The sequence below is a fragment of the Bipolaris oryzae genome, assembly GCF_000523455.1.
Source record: "Bipolaris oryzae ATCC 44560 unplaced genomic scaffold scaffold_98, whole genome shotgun sequence".
NCBI lineage: Eukaryota > Fungi > Ascomycota > Dothideomycetes > Pleosporales > Pleosporaceae > Bipolaris > Bipolaris oryzae.
This window is the reverse complement of record NW_006911374.1, coordinates 80199-104278: the sequence shown is the minus strand read 5'-3', so window position 1 is coordinate 104278 and position 24080 is coordinate 80199. Positions and strand designations below refer to the sequence as shown.

The window sequence follows — 24080 nt, the reverse complement described above, 5'->3', positions numbered from 1 at the left end:
ACTCTAGCTAGTAATTAATCTACCTTATCACTTTCTATATATTATACTATTGTGTTGTTGAGTTATATGGCTTGAGAGGTGCGCAAAGTTGGTGGGGTGCGTCACTCGCTTGTACGCGTCACTCGCTTGTAAACTACGTTATGGCAGAAAAAAAAAGAGTTTCCAGAAGCAACAAGACATGGGTATCCATATATGGGTCAATGCGATGAACCGGAAACTCGAATGCCAGAAAAGATGGGTTGTATACTCAGACTCCAGAATGTGAGTTCCTATGTGGAGAAGTCCAGGGATTTTCATACACAAACAGTGGGACGTAGGTATAGACTTCCAGCGTGCGCCTCTTGCACCAGCGTTCACCACTGTTCATGATAATGCCAAGCGCTCAGGAAAGTCAGCCGACAACACCTCCAGCACATCCATTCCTTTTTGGATTTCATGTATTAGAAATATCGAATTTGTACCACCACAACGGTCAAAAAGCGGCTGAAACTAAACTTGGCACAGCCGTGGCATCTTACCCATCTCAACCCGTGACTATGTAGTCCTTTACACAATAACCCGAACCAAATCTGCACATCTTTCTCCCCACAATCCTCGAAATTCCATGTTGTTGAACCATGATGCGCTCCACATAAAATATTGCTTGAGGTTGGTCAAGTAATAACAAGCCTTTAGCCGAAATGCAAGAACGCTATATTAGCTCTCCAACTGCCGACAGTGAATAGGTGCGCACGAGGTAACAAGAACAATTAATATTTACGCGGTCCTGCTACATGCTGTGGGGCCGGCAGTTGCAAGGTATCGGTTGAGATATGGGGCAGTGTGAATACTAAGCAGAAGACTCGGGCGTATGGACCGTATACATTGTCTTCGAAAAGATATGAAGACCTGTAAACAAGACATTTTCGAGAACACATCATCGTCCTTTACCAGTATTATTCTTTCAAACTCTTCTTTCAATACAACTTTATCAGTCGTAATGCGTTTCACACCACTCTTGTTCGCGGCCCTTGCAGGCGCTGTGCCGCAGTTCGGCAACAACCAGCGCTTCACCATGCTACGATTTGGCTGCGCTCAAAGTGTCATTGATCGTATTGATCCTCTCATGAACCCAGGTCTCGCACCATCACCGCATATGCACCAGATTGCAGGTGGGAACGCCTTCAATACCACGATGCCGAGTACAGATATTTCGAAACTGGCCAGTTGTACTACGTGTGGGTACAGTGAGGATGTACGTTTCTATCCTTTAGATACAAAGATGCCAAAGGGGGAGAGATGAAGAAACGCAACAGAGCTGACAGTATATAGTTAAGTAATTACTGGACAGCGAACGTGTATTTCAAAGCAAGGAACGGGACGTATAAACGCGTGCCACAGGTACCGAACCGGTTCGCATATACGACCTCAGTCTTTCTCAGTTCAATTAACTAACAACACTCAGCGACCTTTTCAACGACAAGTACACTAGCAAGACTACCGGTGGTTTCGTAGTATACTACGTTTCTGGTAATAAAGGCGATGTCACAGCATTCAAGCCGGTAAGCAAAAATCTCAAGTCCTCCACATATCCTGAGGATAGCCAACAAGCATCTAAAACGCCTATTTAGGGATTCCGCATGCTCGTCGGCGACGCAGCAAACCGCGTGTCCAAGAACCGCAAGTCTCAGACTTGCTTCAGATGTTACACCGGACCCAATTTTGGTGGCGACAATGCTGCACCATGTCAGGACGCCAAGTAAGTATCTGATTCATACATTTCTACCATCTTGGTACTGATGCTTCGTAGACTGGACACAGAAGGATTCCCAACTACACCCTGCCCAGGTGGTATCCGGAGCAACATTCTTTACCCCACGTAAGGGACTTGTCGCTACTATCACATTCCTGCTGATACAAAACAGTTGCTGGGACGGCGTCAACCTCGACTCACCAGACCACAAATCACATGTCGCATACCCGACCAACGGGCCCGCCTTGTTCACCGGCACTAGCACAGGCGGAGCTTGTCCATCCAACCACCCCGTTAGGATCCCACAACTCATGCTTGAGGTGCCCTTCCCCCCACCCCCTCCATTCCGTTCATCAACTGACTGTGTAAAGATCGTCTGGGACACCACCAAATTCAACAACAAGGCCGACTGGCCCGCCGATGGCTCTCAACCCTTCTTCCTTAGCACGGGCGATAACACGGGATACGGCCAGCACGGCGACTACGTGTTCGGGTGGAAAGATAATTCGCTTCAGAAGGCTATGGATGATGCCAAGGGATGTATGGGAGCGAACTGTGGGAGCTTGAAGACGCAGCAGCCTGCTGATGGGAATAAGTGTGTTGTTCCGAATCGGGTTCCTGAAGAACGGGATGGGTGGATGAAGGCGCTGCCAGGCATGGATGGTATGCCTATGGAGTAAGCTACTTTACGCCTGTGGTGGCTATGGTGATGGGTTCTGGGTCGTCGGTCGTTCTCGGTACGTTGTAATGCTATCTGAGTTGTATTGGTCCTACATAGAAGTTATGTAAGTGGTTTTGAGAAAGCCATATTGTTTTTCTGGTGTTGTATCGACCTGACTGCCACATCCATCTGTTACAAGTGAGTAGAACTGTATATCACGATTGCCATTCATCAGTGGGATCATGATCCAGTTAGAACTCCGGTCGGTTTTCGAGTTCACTATTAATGCGCTGCCATTGCTCTAGGCTCTTATCAAGGTCTCTCACCTGTCACTGTTTAGCGGCACTCCTTCACCGATGGTGAGTGCCAAGCCTTCCTGGTCGCAATCAGCAAACGTCGTCCAAGCAAAATACTAGCGAGATACGCTGGCTCGACTTACTCTCACCTTAAATTTAAAACATTCGACATTCTTGCTTTGGAGGTTGTTCTTGCGCGTTCACACCAACGACAATATGATCGATGACACTAAGGTTGCTGGTCTGCTAAGCGACCTGCAGAAGCTAGACGAAGCTGGACGCGACCGCATACTAGATCTCTTGTCTCTCGAAGTCATGAAGGATGTTCTCAAAGCTTCCCTTCGTCAGAGCGAAAGACGTGGAGGTAAGTCAATTGAAATTGCGCCTTGAGCTTTTGCTAATCGCCCATGAATAGACAGTACTATGCCGCCAAATCCACCTGTGACCAAAGATATGAGCGAGGTAGTCCATAGACAGGACGAAAGACCGACAAAGCAAGCCGGGCAAACCACTGTTCTTAAATACCACAAACGACCTAGAATTGAAGAAGACACACGAGGTCAAGCGATTGTGGAAAGAGAAGTTATTGAAATTGAGACGGACGAAGACGATGCCACGAACAGCCTGATCATTCGACGGTCATCTCGATTGAAAGAGTGCGTTCGGCGAATGGAGATGATCACCGATAGCGAGGGTATTGCAATTGTGGACGGCGACCAAAGAAACTTCTGGTGTATCCCTGTCTCTACGAACTGGGATGGTGCGACTGGCTTCCTGGAAATGTTCAAGCCGAGCTCATGCGCCGTTTCAAAGACATGTGGTCAATGAATGAGCATACGATTACTCAGTACACCACCTATACCCACAACTTGCAAAAGTATACAACTAGCTGTGTATGCATTCACAGTATGCTTCTCGCAAAAGATCCAACTTTCACTCGAGGTGGGAGACTGTATAAGTCCGCAGACGACAGGTGCATCGATGCTGGCTATCCGTGTGCCAGCTTCAGGTGGGATGGAAGGCAGCGCCGATATTTCATACAACTGGCACCTCTACCTCAAGTTTTACCGAAGGGAAAGTCTCACGAGGAGCTTGGGTATTGGGTTCTTTGAGAGTTGATCGCCGGGATGACTGCGAATTGTTAGTGGAACTCAAGATCCAGGGCACATTGGCGCTCTTCGTTTAACACCATCTACTGTGGCTGGAAGCGGGAAAACAAAAAGACCTTACAAGATGCAGAACGAGCCCGAAGGGAATCTGTATAATAGTGGAAAAATACTTACAGGTCGCTAGCACAATACAAGGTTGAAGTGGCTAGTAATTCTTCACCGTCGCGCCCGCCACGATAAATCCCGTCTTTACGTCGAGATATTTTCTCCATAAAATTCATTTCGTGAATTCGTCCTTCATGTAAACATCATATCTCAGGTCCCGCCCACAGCAACCCACTCACCGCTCCAAATGCCATCTGTCTTGCAGCCAGGACAGCTCGTGTGATCACAACCCGTCGGCTTGGTAAAATCATACTCTTCCCACGTGATAGTTTCCCCCGCATCTTCGTCCGCCATGATGGTGTCTTCCTTAGTATCCGCCTGTGAACTAGGTACGGCAGCAGGAGTATTAGCAGTAACAACAGGTTCTTGAATCTTGACCTCAGACTTAGTTGTCTCCTCCTCTTTCTTTACTTCCACACTCTCAGATCCAGCCTCCTTCTCCTTTCCACCCACCGCGACCCCCACTTTCTTGAACCTGCTCCCCGCTGCGGCTGCCCCGCCACCACTCCCAATCTTGGTGAACCTGCTCCCCACACCGGGCTTCTTATTTGCATTCCCAACATCTATACTACGCATATCCAGGCCTTGTTTCGGTTTAGTGCTGTTCTCGCCTTCGTTGGAGGCAGTAAGCTTCTTCATGTCTGCAAGGCGCTGACGGTGGTTGTGATCATAGGAGCGGAGGTGGTTTTCATAGTCGAGTTGGCGGGGGTATCCTTTGTCGCATATTGCGCAATTGAAGAGTCGCACAGCGGCGGGGAGGGGGTTGTTTCGCTGGTGAAGCGTGTTAGTATACATGTGTGCATAGTGGAAGAGATGTAGAAGCAAGGCATGACGTACGGGAGGCATTTTGGTATTTTCCAGGGAATCCCGCGATGAATCTCTGGGTGTGGTGAAGAAATACAGCAATTCGCCTTTCAATGCACGGGTGGGTTCAACACGCGTCAAGTGCGTTCTACAAACGCGTAAAGTTGTAGAAACATTTAGTGTTGCGACGCACCACCTCGGTCCACACCAACTGGCACAGACCCACCGCTACGGATCCACGCACGAATCAACGTCATCCCAAGTCTCAGCCAGCAAAGCAATTCCCCATCCTGATGCATTTCCCCATACTTGATAAATCCCCATTTCTCGCACTCGCCTTCCACGACTGAATTCGCCAAAAAAAACATGGAGGTCAACACTGACCTGCCGTTCGACGACGACGGCAGCGTCATAGGGCTGACCGAAGTCGATCCCTCGCCTGTCGACACACCGCCCGAGTACCGAGAGAAAAGCTATTTCCCAGACCAAGAGCGGCCCGAGGGGGGTGAGACAGAGGAAATGAGGGGAATCAGACGGATGAATACTCTAGGACTGAGATTAGGCGAAAGAGGACCTGCTTGGTGGCGTACGTTGTCGCAATTGTTCTTCAACAATGGATTCGCTTACTGATGTATCCTCACGACATAGTCCTTCGCACCCAAAAGTACTCGTCGTACACATTCACCGCATTTGCTGCCCTGCACATAACAAACGTCTCCATAATACCATTGGCGACCCGCTCCGTTGTCGAAAGTAACCGCTACCTTCTTCTCACCCGTCCCTACTACCAATCTGCTCTCACAGAACCCTTGCTCGTTGCGCTACCATTGGCCGCACACATTACGTCTGGAATTGCGCTGCGATTTTGGAGAAGACGGCAAGCACTGCTGCGGTATGGCGCTGAGACACGAAGGGAAAAGCGCACCATTCCCTGGCCGGTGCTCAGTGGGACAAGCGCCTTGGGGTATGCGTTAATACCTCTAGCTGGCTTCCATATTTGGACAACAAGAATATTGCCGTTGTATGCACATGGCGACTCTTCACTGATCAGTCTTAACTACATCTCACACGGCTTTGCGCTACATCCCAAAGTCTCCTTTGCCGGCTTCACAGCCCTAGTGAGCGTTGGCGCATGGCATGTTGTTTGGGGTGCGGCCAAGTGGCTAGGCTTTGCACCAAGCCAAGTCAAGAACACAGAAGAGAACAGGGCATTGGTTAGGAAGAGAAGATGGTATACCATCAACGGAATCAGTGCTGGCCTTACTTTGCTATGGTTGGGCGGCAGTCTTGGTGTTGTGGGACTGGAGGGCACGATGCCGGGATGGGTGGGCAAGGAGTACGATGAATTGTACAAGTACCTGCCAATCATTGGAAAACGATAAAAAAGAGAAAAAAAATAGAAAGGAAGAAAAGGAAATAGCGCGCGTATTGCATTGTACTATACCCCTTCTCATAGCGAGTGTGCATTACATAGCATTGAGCATTAAGGAGTCACTATATGGAATATTGCTTAGCCGCTACATAAAGCATTTTCCATGTTGCTGTCACAATCTGTGTTTATTCTATATCCCGCCGTAGATACAGCTCGTATACTCGACACATACTTACTTCATAGTCCCCCACGAGTTCTAATTATTTCTACGGCAGTGCCATAATTTCTGACCAATATTCTCAATATATGAGCAAATCGAAGTGCAGTCTTCCGGCTTTTCAGTACATTTATTGCTGCACACAGCGTTGCTGAAGAATGAAATACTACTATATTAAATACAACAGAACCCCTTCAAGTTAGTAAGACACATATTTTTATGATTACAATGCAAGTGTAGAAGCAACGTCGGCGATCTATAAGTGGCTTCCTTGGCCATACCCTTTCCAGTTCTGTTCCCCGAGCTGGCCAGGCTACTTATGCGTACTATGCAGCATGCCTTATAACAAAGGGCAAGAATCGCATGTTTACGACAGTGTTTAGCGTGTTGGCAAAGGAATGCAAGCGCAAATGAATTTTACTAGCTGCTTCCAATAACCAGATCCTTAAGCCCTACTCTCACAGACTAAGAACTACGGTACAGTGTTTGACACAACACGTTGGCAGATTGGGAATAAGACGAATTCTTGAGGATCTGTACAAGTGTCGGATGAGAGCTATGTATCTAATGCGTGTGATCATAGCTTCCCAGTCCTAAGTTTACGTGAATGGTCCCCGAGAGCTGTTCTTTTTCTCAGGCTCGGCTACAGATCACCCAGGGCTATATGCAAGTTTTATGGCCTTCTCTCGGCTCGGATAAGTTAGGGTTACTCTATAGTTAATCATGTAATCCTGTGCAACAATGAGTTCGATTTCATGATGCTTTGATGATAGAAAAGGTGGTCCCAAGCCTAAACAAGCGTGATACTTCGTTTTTTAAACTTTGGTAGCCAACGGCGCTCTTCTTTGATGTCTTTGTGGAACACCTGTGCGATACCGATTCTTTCAAATCTGTCACTAGTCTCTCCTACAGAGGTTACCAACAGCATATCCCATTCCTCATCGCATTCTGTTAGTGGATTAGCCGTCGCAAGTATCAACGCGTGCACAGCATCTATGCCGGGATTCCGATCTAACCATGCATTACCCATATAAATTCCATCAGAGTCTGAAAGCTTCGAACTCCAATCGCCCATATTGCCTTCGTGACTCCAAGCATCAAACGGATGGGCTATGCCTACGCGGAAACCAATCTGTACTACACTCATGAGACCGGTGATCCTCAAGAAACCTCCATTCACACGTCCGAACTCGTCGCTACTGGCAAGTTCAACGCTGTAGTCGTTCAGATCGAAAATTGCGGGTGGAAAGCTTTTGAATGCAGTCATCGGCCAACACAATGGCGTCTCATAAGACGCCCAAGACCAAGAGGGAGATGCATTGACTGCTGAACGAGGCACTATGTTTACCGCCCCCCAAAACAATCCAAATTGGAGACCCTCTTTCCAGAGACCAGCAAGATACGTCATTTTCATGCTGCCTTGGACAAGTTTTGCAAGACCTGAAATTGCGGGCAGCCGATCGGATGCATATGTTAGTTGTCGTGTTGAGTAGTGTGTTGTAAGTATTCCGCGATACCACCTGAGAATTCGAAAGAAAAAATCAAGATCATGAACAGCAAGCTCCCGACCAAGATTGGGACCTGTGCGAACACGAGCCGTGTTATCCGAGAAAGACGGGACTCCTTCCTCTATGTGGGCTGCTTGTCGGCATTCCCAGTAGATTTGTTTATTCTTGTAGTGGAGGACGCGAGCAGACAGTATTCTCTCTTGACAAGCCCATGCCCTTTGTGCTAGTGGTCCTGCAGCCATATCAGCTGCAGGGTCTATGGGAACATAAGTGTCTTCATAGAGTAGCAACTCAGTAGGGACACCATGTGTCGTGGTACCTCTCACTAACATTTTCTTCCATGATGGAGAAATTTCGCTACAGCTTTGGTGGTTGAAAAAACCGTCATGCACACCTCGACTTGCGGTCGCGGCAATTGTGACAACAGCTTGACTGTATATGATACCCATCTTTTGTGATTCTCGCTCCCAATCTTGTAAAGAATCCTGAACGATGCAAAGAGCATCTAGCCATAAGTAACTATACCCCAGGTTCCGAGTTACTGTGACTGCATGTTGAAATGTTCTTGGCAAGTCATTGTAGGATATGCGCGTCAGCCGTGATAACAGAGTATCCTGCTTTGTCACATAGGACGTGTCATGACCCCAACAGTAGCTCAAGGCTACATATGTACACACTTGATCCATTTCCACTAGCCGAACGTCCTGGGATGGATGTTGGAAAGCTGCCACATCAATCATGCGGGCTGGTCGGACACCATCAAGATACTGCACAGTGAGTGCCGGAACAGCCTCAGAACACCGATGATTGAGCTGGCAATCCGATATCCAGCTTCGAGCAATCATGAATGAAGAATCTGAAGACGTAGATGTGAGACGATGTCGAACAGGAACGCCATAACTGACCGCAGGATCGCCTAAAGATTCAGTACTTGCTGAATAAATCAACGACGACTGAAAAGCTCACCTCTATTCGTCAAAACCTTCACATAATCTAAGCGACCCAACTGGCTGAGTCGAGCATCACGGACCACGAGGACAGCAGCCCCATATCTGATTTGAATCACACAATTGATGGGCCACTCGATACCAATGCGAGGGGTGCTATGAACAGCTTCCACCGGCCGTAAAGCTTTTGCTAGTATCTGAGAGCAAAGCCAGCAGTCTTGAGCACTAGATTGCAGTGCAGCCAAGGTAGGTGCATGCAGGCAGCCTGCTGTAATTGCGGTGCACAAAATGTTCCGGCAGTAAACGCAGGACATTTCGAACGAATGTACTCACGATCTGTTCCAGGGAAGATCGCCGAGGTCTCAACAGATCGGCAACCGTGAAGTGCAGGACTGCTGCCCACTTTAAACACCGTAGTGGTGGCCTTCAGTAGTCTAGAAACTAAACTCAAATACCAAATAATCGGATCCGCTGGATATTGTGTTGTGTTGCAAAGATACTGCGATACCCCGCGTTGAAGAAGGCTGAAATATCGTTGAACTGTTATGCTGGAGCATGTGACCCACAAAACACGAGAGCAGTTATATGAGAAATATACTGCCTAGTAGAAGCAATCATAAAATCTGTTCATTTTGGTCATTCTAGAAGTGCTCGCTAGTGTTAGAGAGGTATTGAGTCGTTAACGGTAGGTAGCCAGTGAATCATGTGACTAAAGGTGGACCCTCTTTGAACCCATGTGTTCAGCAATGCTGCTAAGTCGGAGCATGTCCAATATCCCAGGACGTTGACTATGGAATGAACGCGAGCAACTGGAGGACATATATTTGTGTTTTGATATACCTAGTCTTCAGCAAGCGGCCTGCAGAGCCATTGGTGCAGACAAATATATATTCTTCACAAAGATCGGCGAAGGCAACTACAACAAGTCATATCGCCTTGAGATGGAAGACGGCGGCAGGGTTATTGCAAAGGTCCCACACCCTAATGCTGGCCCACGAATACTCACTACAGCATCTGAAGTAGCAACCATGGATTGCGCCCGGACCATATTGAAGATACCCGTCCCACAAGTGCTTGCATGGATTGCTACCCACCAAATTCCTGTCCAAGCGGAATAAATCATCATGAAAGGAGCCAAAGGTACCCAACACCATGAAGCCTGGAAAGATCTTTCATTTAGGAAAAAGTCTGATATCATTCGTGAAGTGGTAGACATTGAAACAAAACTACTATCAGTTTCCTTCTCGAAGTAGTATTCAACTTATTCTAACAGAAAATCATCATTGCACCTGACTCACATACACTCTCACAGGGTATGGTCGTTGTTTCAAAGACAGCGGTATTGCGGGATGTGAGCCGGCTACTATAACGACTGACCCACAAGAGGTCGCCTCTCAGGTGGAGCCAACATGTTGTATCGGCCCCATTACTCGCAAAGAGTTTTGGAAAAGGAGTGCAGTGATATGAAATATCAAAAGTCCATGTAAATAGTCTCATGTTTGTTGCATTCGGATGTCAAACTGAAAGCAAATCGTAGGGACATCTTCTGCAGGATACTTAAAAGCAATCGCACGCCATGAAATTGACTGGATTAACGCCCATGCAAATCTGCAAGAACTAGACAAAAATACATGGCAGTACACAAGTGTGCAATAGAAATCCCTCGAGGCTCATGTAGCTCTTTTGCAAGAGGTTCCTAGCTGCAATTCCCTTTATCAATCCCCAAGGCCCAGAGCTAGTCTCTCCTAGACTTTGGCACCCAAACTTCCACACTGGTAACATCCCCATTGATGACCAAGCCCAGATATCATATATCATAGACTGGCAAGGAACCTGGACTACCCCCATATTCATTGGGGCCAATCCCTCGCTACTCCTAGACTTACAGTATCAAGATGCTAATAAAAGCTTCCCGAAACCCTCCAAACACTCGACGATGTCACAAAAGGACAAATCAAATATCAAGTGTCCCAGTCCATTTTAATCCACAGATACGAGACGGCGACAGGCAGAGAAGAAGAACCAGAGGCATTCAGCAAAAAAAAACAGAAATTCCGGAAGGCACCCAAAAAAAGGTGTCCTTAACCGACAAAGGCTACAAACCGTCCAACAAGAACTTTCTAGTACGGCTGTCGAGAATACTAAAAGACTTTGAGGCAAGCAAGTCTGGATAAGCGAAAAGAAGGGGGGGGGGGGGTAAGGGAAGGAACGATGCAGTTTTCGAGGAGGAAGAGAACACGCGTTGGATTGCAGAATTTGAGATGGGGGTTAGGGAATGACGAATAGTTTCTGCATCATATTTGTAAAGACTAAAAGTATAGAGAGGAATAAAGTTGAGAGTGAGGGGGGGGGCAAGGTGTACCACCCATCAGATACTTGTTTGACTTGGAGATAACCAAGACAAAGGGGGTGGGGGGCAATAAATCAAACGAATCATTGTACTCAAAGGGAGCAAGGACTTGGAATCAAATACTAGAAGCATTACCATGTCTATATATCCCCTCAGAAAGAAAGAAAGAAAGAAGAGAAAAAAACAAAGTTGGATTAAGCTCAATCTGTGGTGGTAGCAAGTTCTGATCTCATTACAACTTTAGCTGTATGTCACCATATGGGTTCTAGAGGGGGAGGAGTTTCCGTGCACAAAGAAATACAATATAATTAGTTCAAGCACCTGTGTATACTTGGATTAATGATGTTGATACTGAGATGTTAGCAATCTTTCTCTTTAGCAAGCGCATAGTCACGTGACGAACACCGGATATCTGCACGAGATATCCCAAAGCAGCAAATTAGATATGCTAGCTAGAGGTACAAGCAAGAGATGTCAGATCAGTGGGCAACTGGAAGAGCCTACATTCGTGCAAAAATCACGACCTTGCACTCTTTATCTGGACTTGGCATTACATAGGTAACAAAACTATACATCAGGCCCCACAAATTGAGCTTTTATACTTGCAAATCACGGCTATGTCGCTTGATAATGGAAGAGTTGATCAATATGTTTTACATTCTTTCATATCTGGACATTGCTTCGTAGTCTATTACATTCATCTGCACCGTTCGCCAACCTCATCACCAGGACCGTTGACTCCTTGTAACAATGCTTGCAGTTTTAGCTTATGCTCATGCGCAAACGCCTGCCTCAATCAGAGGCCGAGCTTGATGCCAATTCCGGCTCAGGTAGAGCCATTTAAGCCTTGCCAGCAGTGTAGAAGTCATCAAGAGCGACCTTGATGCGCTGAGACATGCTCTTCTCACCCTCACGGACCCAGACACGGGGGTCGTAGTACTTCTTGTTGGGCTTGTCGTCGCCGTCGGGGTTACCCTATTGGAAGTTAGGTACTATGAATGTACAGGTTATTCCAGATTCAACGTACCACTTGGGTCTGGAGGTAACCGCTCTTGGACTGAATGTAATCCCGGATACCGGAGAGGTAGGCCCATTGCATGTCAGTGTCGAGGTTGACCTTGACGACACCGTATGAGATGGCTTGACGGAAGTCATCAACAGAGCTACCGCTACCGCCGTGGAAGACAAGGAAAACTGGCTTGTCCTCCTTGGAGTTGGTCTTCTCCTTGACGTAAGCCTGGTGCTTCTGGAGGAGCTCGGGGCGGACTGGGAACCACACTGTCAGCATGTCTTGAAGGATATACCGGCTCAATAATACTCACGCTTGACGTTTCCGGGCTTGTAGACACCGTGGACGTTGCCAAAGCCGGCGGCGATAGAGAAGAGAGGGGAGACGGCGGACAGCTCCTTGTAGATGTCGTAGATGTCCTCTGGTTGAGTGTAGAGGGAGTTGTTGTCGACGTCCTCGTTGTTGACACCATCCTCCTCTCCTCCGGTGATACCGATTTCCATCTCAATCATCTGCTTCATTGGGGCAGCGCGTTCGAGGTACTTCTTGGTGGTGGCTGAAGGTGAATGTCAGCGCGTGTTCACTCAATATTTTTTTTTCTTTTTTTGTTTCTGTATTTCGGTGATGTGCTTACCAATGTTCCACTCCTTGGGCTCCTCAGAAAGATCTGGCAAAACTGTTAGCGGAGTGAATATGCTGAGACGCAGTTGCTTTTGTCTCACCAATCATGTGCGAGCTGAAGAGAGCCTCTCCGTGAGCCTTGAAGTAGGCCTCGTCGGCATCCATCATGCCGTCCAACCAAGGCAGGAGCTTCTTGGCGCAGTGATCTGTGTGGAGGACAACGGGGATACCATATGCAGGGGCAATGGACCTGATGTAGTGGGCGGCAGCAATGCTACCAGCAATGCTGGCCTCCTGCTTGCCGTTGGCTACGCCCTTTCCTGCAAAGTATGCGGCGCCTGTTCAATCATGGTGGTTAGTAGATATGTCATAAACAGTCTGTTTAGGCATTACTCACCTCCATTGCTCAGTTGCAGGATGATGGGGGACTTTGCGTCGCGGGCAGCCTCGAGGGCAGCGACAACTGTGGAGGAGGAAGTGACGTTGATGGCAGGGATGGCTGTGCAAAAGTCCGAGTTAGTGATGATGCCCGGGGGTTCAGCCTGTCAGGATGCATACCATAGCCCTCTGACTGAGCGTGCTTGAAAAGCGCGAGGATCTGAATAGTGTTAGTTTGTTGCGCAGGTTGAAAGTTGAGTATCAAGGGTCGCATACGTCGTCACCGACGATGACACCGGTCCTGTTCAATGTCAGTTTGCGCGTTCCAACGTGATCTGAGGGGCCAAGCGGGGTCGAGGGCAACGTACTTGCGGGACAGGACTTCACTGGCTTGAACCATGGTTGCTGTTGTGGGTGTGGGTATATGATGGGGTGAAGGGTCAATTGCAAGGCTGGAGATGGGAAAGAGAGGGTGTGATGAAGAGAAAGTTTGTGCAGGCGTGTCGAGCTTTGTATTGCTCAAGTAAAGTTCAAACGCGGTAGTGGGGTTGGCTGGCGGACCACAAAAAACACCCCCGCTAAGGACCGCAGTAGTGACGCAGCTGGTGTCGCCCAAGCCTTCACCACCCAGTCCAGCCAGGGTCTGCGCAGAAACACACATGAATAGTTACAACGCCACACAGTGTGCTTGATAGATAAGGCTATGCAGTTATGGCCTTGATGCTATCAGTTAGTCGCCTTTCCACCAGCCTCTACTCTGGCTCCTTGGATGGACTGCCCACTGCCACTGCCCCTCGCAACGGACCGCAAGTGGTGGTGGCACGTCTCCAACCATGTCCTTCACGGCCGCGCTCTGAAGTCATGGCGGGGCCGCATCTGCTCGGCAGCGCGGAACTAAGAAAAGTGGGCGGTCTCTTTTCTGCATCTCATGCCACGGCCATGGGTAGCTCAACGCAGCATCATCGCATCCACAGGTGACAGGCTGCCCGACTCTCGCCGCAACACGCCAGTCGTCCCGTTCACCGGCCCCGCGTCAAAACCACGCAATGGCTAGCCGTCAGGGGCCCCACCAATGATATCACCCTCGATTCACCGGAGTACATGCGACATATCGTGATTACCATTGAGCTTTTGTCTGTTTCGCTTCCGATATGCGGAAATCTTCGTCACGTGTTCAGTATAGCCATGTCCTTTCTGCACCCGGACAAGCCCTCGTTTCCCGAGGTTCTGGCCCTTTCGGCTTCATGCCAACAGCCTCACAACGGCCTGCAAGTCCGCGTCTGGCCGCCGCTCACGTTTCCGATTCCTTCGCCCTGATCCGTATGTTGCGCACCAGTACCCTCTCTGCACCCGGTAACCGTATCTCGGCCTTGACTGTACCCAATTGCTTCACTCGCGATGCATCGCCCTCCTCATGTCCTGATACAAACTTGACATCACTCTCGCTCAGAACAACACGCGATGCTTCGTCGTTGTGCGCTAGCGCGCTCTTGATAGTCGTTGCCAGATCCGCAGTTGATACAGATCCGTAGATAGCGTTTGCCGATGCCTTCGCTTTGCTCATGGCAGCTGCAGTCAAGATGTCCGCTGCACCCGATGCCCCTACCCGTTCTCGTTTTGGACTGTCTTGCTCGATAGGCTGGCGGTAAAAGTCAATCGTTGGTGGGACGAACGTGTCGAGGAGCTCAATGGATCGCTCAGGCTGTTCTTTTTGTTAGCAAGCCGCTTTGCAACAAAAGAGACCATGTAGCTTACACTGAGCACATCAATCTCAATTGGCCGCACAAAGTACTTGGGTTGCTGCATCAAGTCGCTCTCTTCCTCATCGGCCTCCTCCAGATTCAGCCTTACGCCAAATGTGACGTCGCGTGCCATATCCACGTCCTGAGCCTTGAGCTGCTTCAATTGGGTAGCCGGAACATAGTCGGCAATGCGTGCGGGAAACCAGCGATTGCGCATCAGCGAGGGGTTGAGGGGGACATAGGAGCCTTTGCAGTGTTAGCCAGTGCTGCAGTTTGTGCTTTCTGGGCGCATGCTTGACACTGCGACAATGGCTTTGTAGCAAAGACATGTCGAGCTTTTGCAGAGCACCCTCTCATTCCATATATCGTACCTGCGCGGCCGAACCTTGGCACATCCTTGAGCAGCTTCACGACAATGTTGCGCTCTGCTTCTTTCGCCTTCTTCGAGATGCTGCGTATCTGCTGCGTCCCCCACGCTTCAGAATTTTGCAGTGTGGCCCTGCGTACACATGCTGTGCACTGGGGAAGAAGGGCCATGCCCCTCATTGAAGCCATTGTGCGTGTGGTCTGCGAGTTTGTCCGGGTCCGAGAAATATGCAAGACGTTCGGACAATTCTGGCGATCCTCGCGGCGGAAGCGGAGGTGCAAATGGGCCGGTGCGACGTGCCGTACGTCGATGGGCTCGGCATACTTTTGCACCTGCCTCACGACCAAACACCAGGAGACGGCCAGCGCGATACCCAACACTGGGCAGCAGCCAGACAATGGCGTCGGTCGCAGCCAGACTTACTCCACACACTGCCACACGCACTTAGCACAACCACGTACCGCATTTGCAGCACCAGCGTTCAAGATCCTAACTTTGCCTCCGTCCAATCCCGCGGTAGCGGGAGTGCCAGGCTCCGCAAGATGCCTGAGAAGCCTCTCACAATCGCGACCTACGCCGCCGGCGCTTCTCTTGCCGCCATCACTCTGGTTTATGTCTTTGGACCAACGTATTTCCTCGACGATGATTCAAATGCAGCTAGCAGTAAGAAGAAGGGTGTAGTGGGGCTTACCAATGCAGCAAACGACTGCTTCATCAACTCGGTCCTGCAGGCCCTCGCAGGCTTACCGGATTTGCGCATCTACCTCATACGAGAAACCCACAGACGGCTGCTCGACGGACCCGAAGTCTACGATGTGGACCCTGAGAGACCAGCCGTAGCCAATGGCCCCGTAAAGCCTGCTAGGTTGGAGGGTCTGCAAAGGGGCATCCTGACCCATGGATTGAAAGACATCCTGGACCGACTCAACGAACGGCCGATATACAAAAAGACCATCTCACCGCAACCCTTCATCAGAACACTTGAGCGTGCATTCGGCACACGCATTAGCCGGCAACAACAAGATGCGCAAGAATTTCTCCAAATAGTGACGGAGCGTCTGTGCGATGAATACCATGCTGGAGGAAACGCTAGGCGACGGGCTACCCTAGATGCGGTCACCGTTGTGAACGGCGACAGTATTCCTGAAGGAAGCAATGTCGCGCAGTCTAATGGGACAACTGCCCAAGCACCCGCTGATGGCCAGGGCGAAGATGAGGTTGAAGGAGACGAAGTCTCTACAGAAGAAGAAGGGTTCCCTTTTGAGGGCAAGATCGAGTCGCAAATTGAGTGTCAGGTCTGCCATTTCAAGCCGAAGCCTACAGTATCAACATTCGTCACATTGACTTTGAATGTACCACAAGCCTCCTCGACCTCTCTCAACGCGTGCCTTGACGGCATGCTCAAGCTTGAGTACATAGATGACTTCAAGTGTGAGCGCTGTCGACTAGAACATGCCCTCAGGAGCAAAGACCATGAGCTTTCAAAAGCAACTGACCCCGATATCAAAGGACGGCTGGAATCAGACATTGCTAAGATTCGAAAAGCACTAGATGAAGATCCTGAGCAGACACCGGAGGGTGTTGAGCTACCTGCCTCAAGTCAAGCACCCAAGCGCCGCATTTCCCGCCACATGTACATTTCACAGTTTCCCAAGGTTCTTGCGATACACCTATCACGTTCTACCTTTGCGATTGGTGCCATCTCAACGAAGAATCTTGCCAAGGTCGCCTTCCCGGAAGCTCTTCCATTAGGAGGACTGCTTCATCGCAAGAACTATCGCCTTCTTGCAGTTGTCACTCACAAGGGAAGCCACAACAGTGGCCACTACGAGTCATTCCGCCGTCAAGTACAGCCAATGCCCTTCTCCACACCTGTGTCTTTTGGCACAGAAGGTGCATTCAGTCGTCAGGCCAGTCCGCATCCTTCAGCAGCACCATCCGCAGTGCCGTCTGCCATGCAAAGCCCACGCATCTCGGCACTCAACCTGCCCAACCATATCGAACGCGGATCAGGAGTCTCCACTGCATCAACGCTCGACTCACCATCGTCACGATCGCTGTCTTCGCAAGACAACATACCACCCTTACGAGGACCAGCGCCAACATCTGCACCTCGACTATCAGAGTCAGACCGGTCGCATCTAGCATCGCCCATTGACGCTAGAAATGGTAGTGGAAGCGGAGACGAGTCGTTGTCACGGACAAGAAGTATACGATCACTGAGGGAACGGGCGTCGGAGAAGGCTTCTTCAATTGCCGACAACAATCTCCGGCGTCGCAAGCCGAAGAAGGCCAACAACCGGTGGTGGCGGATTAGCGATGATAAGATCAAGGAGAGTAAGACGTCTGAAGTTCTGAACATGCAGAAGGATGTGTATTTGTTATTTTACGAGCTGAATAATAGCTAGAATTTCGGCATGGGGCTTATCTCTATGAAGTGTTTGTACGATGGGAAATGGTATTACTATGCATTGATTGAGCACCTACCAAGCTCGAATAGCAATTCTTCTCTCAATACGACGGGCATACAAATCCTCACCCCTCCCCCAACAAAACCTATAAATGCTGTGTAATCATGTACTGCACGCAAACAGTCTGCACGAAAGAGCCAGACGCTTACCTTTTGACGTATACGTGTGTGTGCCTAATCACTGTCAGATCCCCATTGGTCCCCCCCTCCCCCCCACGTGGCCTAGATTCTCCCCTCTTTACAAAGTAACGAATTATACCAACTTGGACTAAAGTCGCTGCAATGTAACCTCCATAGTAGTACCTCAGCCTTGTTGTTGTTTTTTTTTCCCTCACTTGTGTACTGCCATACATATGCTGCATGACTTTGCATACAAAAAGGGAGCAGGAGGAAGGAAGGAAGGAAGGAAGGAACAGTGTTGTTGTATGCGTTGTCCTCTGCACACACGCCACGCCACGCCACCTTTTCAGGAAATTCTAATCCAATTCCCGTCTCCTGGTGCCCCGCGCGCCCCCGCCCCGCCCCGCGTCTTATTGTTGGTTTCTGCTCTGCAAGTCTTTGTTTTTTGTTTCTTTTTGCGTTGGGAGGGGAAGGAATCTTACTGCATTAGCGAGTATTGTATTTGGACCCAGGCCAGGTGGTGGAAAACTTGGGTATTTAAAGAAAGGGGAAACCAAGGACGTTTGGAGCCGGAGGGGGAGAAACTTGGGATTTGCTTTGGCTGTTTGTGTGGAAAAGAATAAGGGGAGAATACTAGTGGTATAGATCGACACACTTCATACTCTCCGGCTCTCAAAAACGATCATCGCCATACTACAAGGCCTGAACCCACCATTTCAAAGTTCAACCTCAAAGCCTACTTGGCCCCATCCCCATTCCCCACTATCCTCCCCCAACCACCACCTCGCCATGCCCAGCCTCGAAGCAGAAGACACCCCCTTCACGCACGCCACTAGCAAACTCGCCTTCACCAAACCCCCCCGCCTCCTCATCATCGGCGCCGGAAGCCGCGGCGCCGCCTACGCCGACGCAACCTCTCTGTGCTCCAACGCCATCATCGCCGCAGTATGCGAGCCCAACGACTTCAAGCGCGCCGAGTTCGGGCGCCGCTACATGTGGGGAGCGGATGGCGAGGCGTCTCCCGAGCAAAGCTTCAAGGACTGGCGGGACTGGAAAGACTATGAGATGCAGCGGCGGCAGCGGGAAAAAGATGGCGAGGAAGAAGCTATGGGAAAGGGCATTGATGCGGTGTTTGTTTGCGTCCTAGATGAGCTACATGAGGAGGTTGTGTGTGGGATTGCGGAGTTGGGGGTGCATGTTTGTTGTGAGAAGCCGATGAGCACGAGTCTGGAGAGCTGTGTGAGGATGTATCGGGCGTTGAGGAAGGGGGCGAGAGAGGGGAGAGAAACGGTGTTTGGGATTTGTCACGTGCTGAGGTATTCGCAGCATAATATGTTGCTGAGGCATTTGGTGCTGGAGAAGGAGGTTATTGGGGATGTTGTGAGTGTGGAGCATGTGGAGCCGATTGGGTGGTGGCATTTTAGTCACAGTTATGTGAGGTATGTGAGGTGTATATGGGCTTTTTTTTTTCACTGGTGTATGGCTAACATGAGGTAGGGGCAACTGGAGGAAGGAGTCCAAGACCGCACCTTCTTTGCTTACAAAGTCATGTCACGACATTGACTTTTTGATGTGGATGCTGTGTTCACCCGGCGCGAATGTAAAAGATGCGGTGCCTCATCTTCCCTCCTACGTCACTTCGACTGGATCACTCAAGTTCTTCCGCAAAGATCGGAAGCCAAAGGCTGCTGGATCAGCGACCAACTGTCTATCCTGTGCGCACGAGCCAAATTGCGACTGGAGTGCGAAGAAAATTTATCTCGAGGGGCATTTGAACAATGGCAATGCAGATTGGCCGGTCAAAGTTGTCAATCCGGAAATTGAAGACATGTTCAAGACGGCTGGGAAAGAAGTTGCTGGTAAAGCACTGCTTAAGAGCCTGGCCGAGGACTACAGTGCCGATACTCTGGCCAGCAAAGTGGACGAACGGTCGTGGTTTGGTCGGTGTGTGTGGGAGTCGAGCAATGACGTATGCGACGACCAGTGCGTGACGATCACATGGGAGGATGACCCGATAGCAAAGGATGAAGAGGGTCTGCCTATACTGCGTGGCCGCGGTGCAAAGACGGCCCAATTCCACATGGTAGCGTTTACAGAGAAGCAGTGCGAGCGACGTGGCCGCATATACGGCACAGAGGGCGAGATTGAGTATGACAGCAAAGAGATCAAAGTATACAAGTTTGGCAGTGGGCAGACCAAGGTCCACAACCCATATGTGGCAGGTGGTGGTCACGGGGGCGGCGACGAAGGACTTGCGCGGCAGTTTTTGCTGGCAGTTGACGCTGTGGATTCAGGCGCCATGGCCGCGGCAGACGCTCAGCGTGAATACCTGGGGTGCGACTTGAATGAGGCTTTCCGCAGCCATGCCATGGTTTTTGCGGCTGAAGAGGCCCGAACGAAGCGCCAGGTGGTGGAGTGGAAGAAGTGGTGGGCTGACCGGGTGGGGTCGCACTTGGACCAGCGGTAACGTGGGTGGCATGGCATGGCATGGCATGGCATGGCACGGGGGCATGGGTTGCATGGAATGATGACAATTGATGCCAACGCTGGTCAGCATGGCGGGCGCGTACAGAGGGCGAGAGGGCATGACATGGCATGAGGCTCTTGCAAAGCTTGGTTCACGGGGTTCATGGGAAGGCGAAATGAAGGCTGTGCAGTGTCGTGCCAATCCGGTGCCAGCGCTCCATGAAGCAGTCCTGACCCCAGAGACGTTTGACAGGCAGAGGTCCGCTTTCAGGAAATTAACGGCATTTTCCACAGTGGTGATCCGACTCGCTCGGGCTATATTTGGGGGCTTTGGTCAAACCTAATACTTCCCGATTGGGCAGAGTGCGGGCGCTTAGTGAACCATGTTCGGGAGCCGGAGGGTGAGGCTCAAGGAAACGCACCACACAGCAAGGCTGCTGGCCCAGTTTGCGTACCGACGGGTGAGGGCTACGGGCGCTTGGATTGGCAGATGCCGTGGCCATGGAGCCAGCCGGGGGGGCGATGGTTTGGTGCGGCCGTGGTACCTGTACGCTGGGCGAGCAGGCTGCTGGCGCTGTGGATGCCCGTCGCTGCACTTGGGTTGGTGTCTTGGGGCGGGCGTAGTGTGTAGTGAGTGCACACTACTCTGTACAGTACACTACACAGCAGTGGCGACAGCGCAGCAAGGTGGGCAAGGGCCGGGACCCCGAACGTGGTGCTTTGTCAACAACGCGGTCTCCAAATAACGCGTTGACGTGTAGAGGGGCTTGGACGACGTGTTATAGTCGTGAATACACTTCTCTCCGCCCATTGTGAGTCACTGCGAGGTGCATGTGTCGGGCGTGCGGGAAGACGCATGCCGCGCTGCCGAAACGAAACGCTGGAGGGCTGACAGCCAATCACCCCCGAGACCCCGTCGATGACTCTTCACCACCCCCGCCGCGCGCCCCACCCTTCGCGGGACCCAGCACGGGCCTTGCGGCAGGGCGCCAACCACACCTGCACCACAAGCCTCGATTCGTCCCTTCGCGCCGCCCACGTACAAACTGCCGCCATGGCAGAGAGAGAGCAAGAGAACGAGGGAAAAAAAATATGCCCGCACCCGCTCACCGTACTACCGCTGCACCGCGACGCAGACCACGGGGCCGAGAATCCCGGTTTCAACTTGTCCAACCGCCCCGATGTGCAGGCGCCTCGCTGGCCTGCCTTACCGCTTCCGTCTGCTGCTTGATGCTGCTGGCCATTCACACACCGTCCAGCCTGCCCACCAGACCCCTTCAAGCCTGCCAGCCCTCAAGAATAGCATTCCAGAAAGCCGTTCGCTAACTAGCCACGTACTCGCCCAGCCCATGCAACGGCTACGCTATGTTTCAGACGCCCTGTGAGGCTCGCATGTCGTAGACGGCTCCGCTCGTGCTACTGCCGCCAGACCGCCTCGTACTCTGGTATACCGGCCCAAGGCATCGGACCCCCTTCGATGCATCGTGTTTCAGGCTTGTTAGCGCGCTGAGGGCGTTGGTTCTCGTCTCTCTACGCGGGGAACACCAAGGATAAGAAGTCTGGCTGTGCCGCAATCCATCATGCCCATTCATTCATCTTGCGCTTGCATTTCCATCAAGAGCACTGCCTCACCCCGAGTCAACCGTGTCTCGCCCTTGCTTTTCCTTTCTCTCCACCTTTGCATTGTTTGGTCTTAGACACTCGGAGCTGGTCTCTACTATTAATCCCTATTCCATAATCTCCTCTTGCCTGTTCTCTCCGTCTCCACAGCGTACGTTGTTTTTTTCTTCTTCTTCTTCTCTTCTCCCTGGACCCCTTCTCACAGACCACGTGGGCTGCCGCTGACATGGACCAGTCTGGTAGCTCTCATCCATCCAACATGTACAGCCGTCAAACAACCCCCCCGAATGCTTCATTCAACTACATCCCCGGCAGTGTCGGCTCAGACATGACATACTACTCGCAAGCCTCATCACCAGAACCCCAACTGGCTGTCCCTACTCCCCCAAGGTCACCAGTAAGGCAGTATGGCCCTGTTCTTCTCCCCAAGGTCCGCGTCCAGGACCAGGTGTCTGAGCCCACCACTGGTCCCGTCAGACATCGCAGGACGACGTCTAACTCCAGTGCCGGCTATGCCTACAGCCCCTACTCACGTTCATCCTCCATGGCCCGCCGTGGATCAAGCCCCTTGAACCACAATATCCACAACATGCACAGCACGCTCACATCCCCCGTGTCAACTGCCTCATCATACGACTTCAACCTCTCTACTCTCAACTCTCCCATCACATACCCACAGCAGCCTGAGCTTACTCGGCGATCGTCATACATGAGCTCGCACTCTCGCTCTGCCTCTGCCAACCGCGCCCGCCATGACCGCTCTGGCTCTGCTGGAAGTGTCGACGAGCAAGTCATCAGCCGCTATGGCTTCCCCACCTACCGCAACATGCCTAGCTACGTCACTGCCTCAACTGCGCCCCAGTCCAACTTGGGTGTTGCTACGGCTTTCCCCTCCACATACTCCTCCGCCCAGGACATGTCCAACTTTACTGCGTCTTGCATCCAGGAGTTTTCCGTCCCAGAGTTCGACACTGCACCAGCAGTTCAATACCCAACCTTTGGAGACTTTACCTTTGATGGCTTTCAGCAAATGCAAGCTACATCCTCTTTGGTAGAGTACCTCGCCTCTCCCAACCCATCTCCATCTCTGGTTCGCCGCGTTACTAGCGCACCCCGAGGCATCAACAACCACTTTTGGTGGGACATCCGCAACCTCCGCAGCTGGGAAGACTTCAACATCACCACCATCAAGTCCATCCCTTCGGTACTTCCTCTCCTTGAGGTCCCCGTCCCAGCCACCTACCTTCCCCAGCCCTGCCGCCAGAACCTGCAGCCCGAGAATGAGTCGGCTCTCCAAGATATCTGCACCAACCACTATGCCAACAAGGTCAATGCAGCCCTCAAGGTCGCTCAAGGAAACAGCCACATGGTCATGCGCGCCATCAAGCCTGTAGCTGGCCAACGTCAACAACCAGAGTTCATCTCCAATTACCCCTCCGACTATGAGAAGACGCTCTTTGGCGACAGCCGCGGTCGTGTCGTTGGTCTCGTCAAGTGCTACGACCAGTGGAACACTGGCATGCGCAGCGAGTCACCCCCCAAGCAGGTCCTCTACCTCCAAGGCCTCGCCCACCTCCAGCGCGTGATGCGCGAGCACGGATGCCGCTACGGCTTCATCATGACCGAGATCGAGCTCCTCTGCGTCCGCTGTGGTGGTCCCTCTGACATGTCCACCCCCGACCCCACCACTGTCAATGCCCAAACCGGCGTGCCCATCTTCGGCTACCTCGAGACCTCCGCCCCCATCAGCCTGTCCACCAATGGCTCGCACCCAGAAACCGGTGAGATGCAGCTTACCGCCGCGCTCGCCCTCTGGTACCTCCACATGCTCGCCAAGGAAAACCCCTTCGAGGGCATGGGAACCTGGCGCATGGACGTTGGCGGCCCTGCTGCTCTTACCCGCCAAAATTTCCTCGAAAAGGACTCTTGGATCCCCAAGCCCCAGCTTGGCGAGAAGCGAGAGGCTAAGCGCGTCAGAGGATGGGTGTTCCCCGATGAGCCGCTTAGTAAGAGGGAGTGCGGCAAAGGCAAGAGGGGCAAGAGCATCGGATAGATGTGGGGTTTATGAGCTGCTAATGAGGAAACGAGGATACGACTGGGACATGATACCATGTGGATGAAACAAC

General features: G+C 51.2%; 10 protein-coding genes across 10 annotated transcripts; 6 read left to right on the top strand and 4 right to left on the bottom strand.

Moving 5' to 3' along the window:
• Positions 1–979: 979 nt before the first annotated feature.
• COCMIDRAFT_6717 (uncharacterized protein) lies at positions 980–2412 on the top strand (the record flags this gene model as incomplete). Its single annotated transcript, XM_007691361.1, has 7 exons — positions 980–1234; positions 1312–1391; positions 1445–1541; positions 1611–1738; positions 1790–1858; positions 1905–2052; positions 2104–2412. The coding sequence occupies 7 exons, from the start codon at positions 980–982 to the stop codon at positions 2410–2412; spliced, it is 1086 nt and encodes a 361-aa protein (XP_007689551.1).
• Positions 2413–2905: 493 nt separating this feature from the next.
• Positions 2906–3801, top strand: COCMIDRAFT_38206 (uncharacterized protein; the record flags this gene model as incomplete). Its single annotated transcript, XM_007691379.1, has 3 exons — positions 2906–3053; positions 3105–3383; positions 3479–3801. The coding sequence occupies 3 exons, from the start codon at positions 2906–2908 to the stop codon at positions 3799–3801; spliced, it is 750 nt and encodes a 249-aa protein (XP_007689569.1).
• Positions 3802–4113: 312 nt separating this feature from the next.
• COCMIDRAFT_6715 (uncharacterized protein) lies at positions 4114–4809 on the bottom strand (the record flags this gene model as incomplete). Its single annotated transcript, XM_007691360.1, has 2 exons — positions 4114–4734; positions 4801–4809. 2 exons carry the CDS (start codon positions 4807–4809, stop codon positions 4114–4116), a joined length of 630 nt encoding a protein of 209 aa, XP_007689550.1.
• A 324-nt stretch (positions 4810–5133) lies between these two features.
• Positions 5134–6149, top strand: COCMIDRAFT_6714 (uncharacterized protein; the record flags this gene model as incomplete). Its single annotated transcript, XM_007691359.1, has 2 exons — positions 5134–5353; positions 5416–6149. 2 exons carry the CDS (start codon positions 5134–5136, stop codon positions 6147–6149), a joined length of 954 nt encoding a protein of 317 aa, XP_007689549.1.
• A 997-nt stretch (positions 6150–7146) lies between these two features.
• COCMIDRAFT_99578 (uncharacterized protein) lies at positions 7147–8709 on the bottom strand (the record flags this gene model as incomplete). Its single annotated transcript, XM_007691393.1, has 1 exon — positions 7147–8709. One exon carries the CDS (start codon positions 8707–8709, stop codon positions 7147–7149), a length of 1563 nt encoding a protein of 520 aa, XP_007689583.1.
• Positions 8710–12001: 3292 nt separating this feature from the next.
• On the bottom strand, positions 12002–13569 carry COCMIDRAFT_99553 (uncharacterized protein; the record flags this gene model as incomplete). Its single annotated transcript, XM_007691392.1, has 9 exons — positions 12002–12136; positions 12189–12427; positions 12484–12726; positions 12805–12837; positions 12893–13129; positions 13189–13290; positions 13350–13389; positions 13446–13470; positions 13538–13569. The coding sequence occupies 9 exons, from the start codon at positions 13567–13569 to the stop codon at positions 12002–12004; spliced, it is 1086 nt and encodes a 361-aa protein (XP_007689582.1).
• Positions 13570–14460: 891 nt separating this feature from the next.
• On the bottom strand, positions 14461–15466 carry COCMIDRAFT_6711 (uncharacterized protein; the record flags this gene model as incomplete). The annotated part of the gene is made up of 3 exons (XM_007691358.1): positions 14461–14871; positions 14925–15157; positions 15283–15466. The coding sequence occupies 3 exons, from the start codon at positions 15464–15466 to the stop codon at positions 14461–14463; spliced, it is 828 nt and encodes a 275-aa protein (XP_007689548.1).
• A 354-nt stretch (positions 15467–15820) lies between these two features.
• On the top strand, positions 15821–17686 carry COCMIDRAFT_99576 (uncharacterized protein; the record flags this gene model as incomplete). The annotated part of the gene is made up of 1 exon (XM_007691391.1): positions 15821–17686. One exon carries the CDS (start codon positions 15821–15823, stop codon positions 17684–17686), a length of 1866 nt encoding a protein of 621 aa, XP_007689581.1.
• Positions 17687–18657: 971 nt separating this feature from the next.
• On the top strand, positions 18658–20335 carry COCMIDRAFT_99560 (uncharacterized protein; the record flags this gene model as incomplete). Its single annotated transcript, XM_007691390.1, has 2 exons — positions 18658–19307; positions 19366–20335. The coding sequence occupies 2 exons, from the start codon at positions 18658–18660 to the stop codon at positions 20333–20335; spliced, it is 1620 nt and encodes a 539-aa protein (XP_007689580.1).
• Positions 20336–22213: 1878 nt separating this feature from the next.
• Positions 22214–24007, top strand: COCMIDRAFT_99510 (uncharacterized protein; the record flags this gene model as incomplete). The annotated part of the gene is made up of 1 exon (XM_007691389.1): positions 22214–24007. The coding sequence occupies one exon, from the start codon at positions 22214–22216 to the stop codon at positions 24005–24007; it is 1794 nt and encodes a 597-aa protein (XP_007689579.1).
• Between the last annotated feature and the right edge of the window lie 73 nt (positions 24008–24080).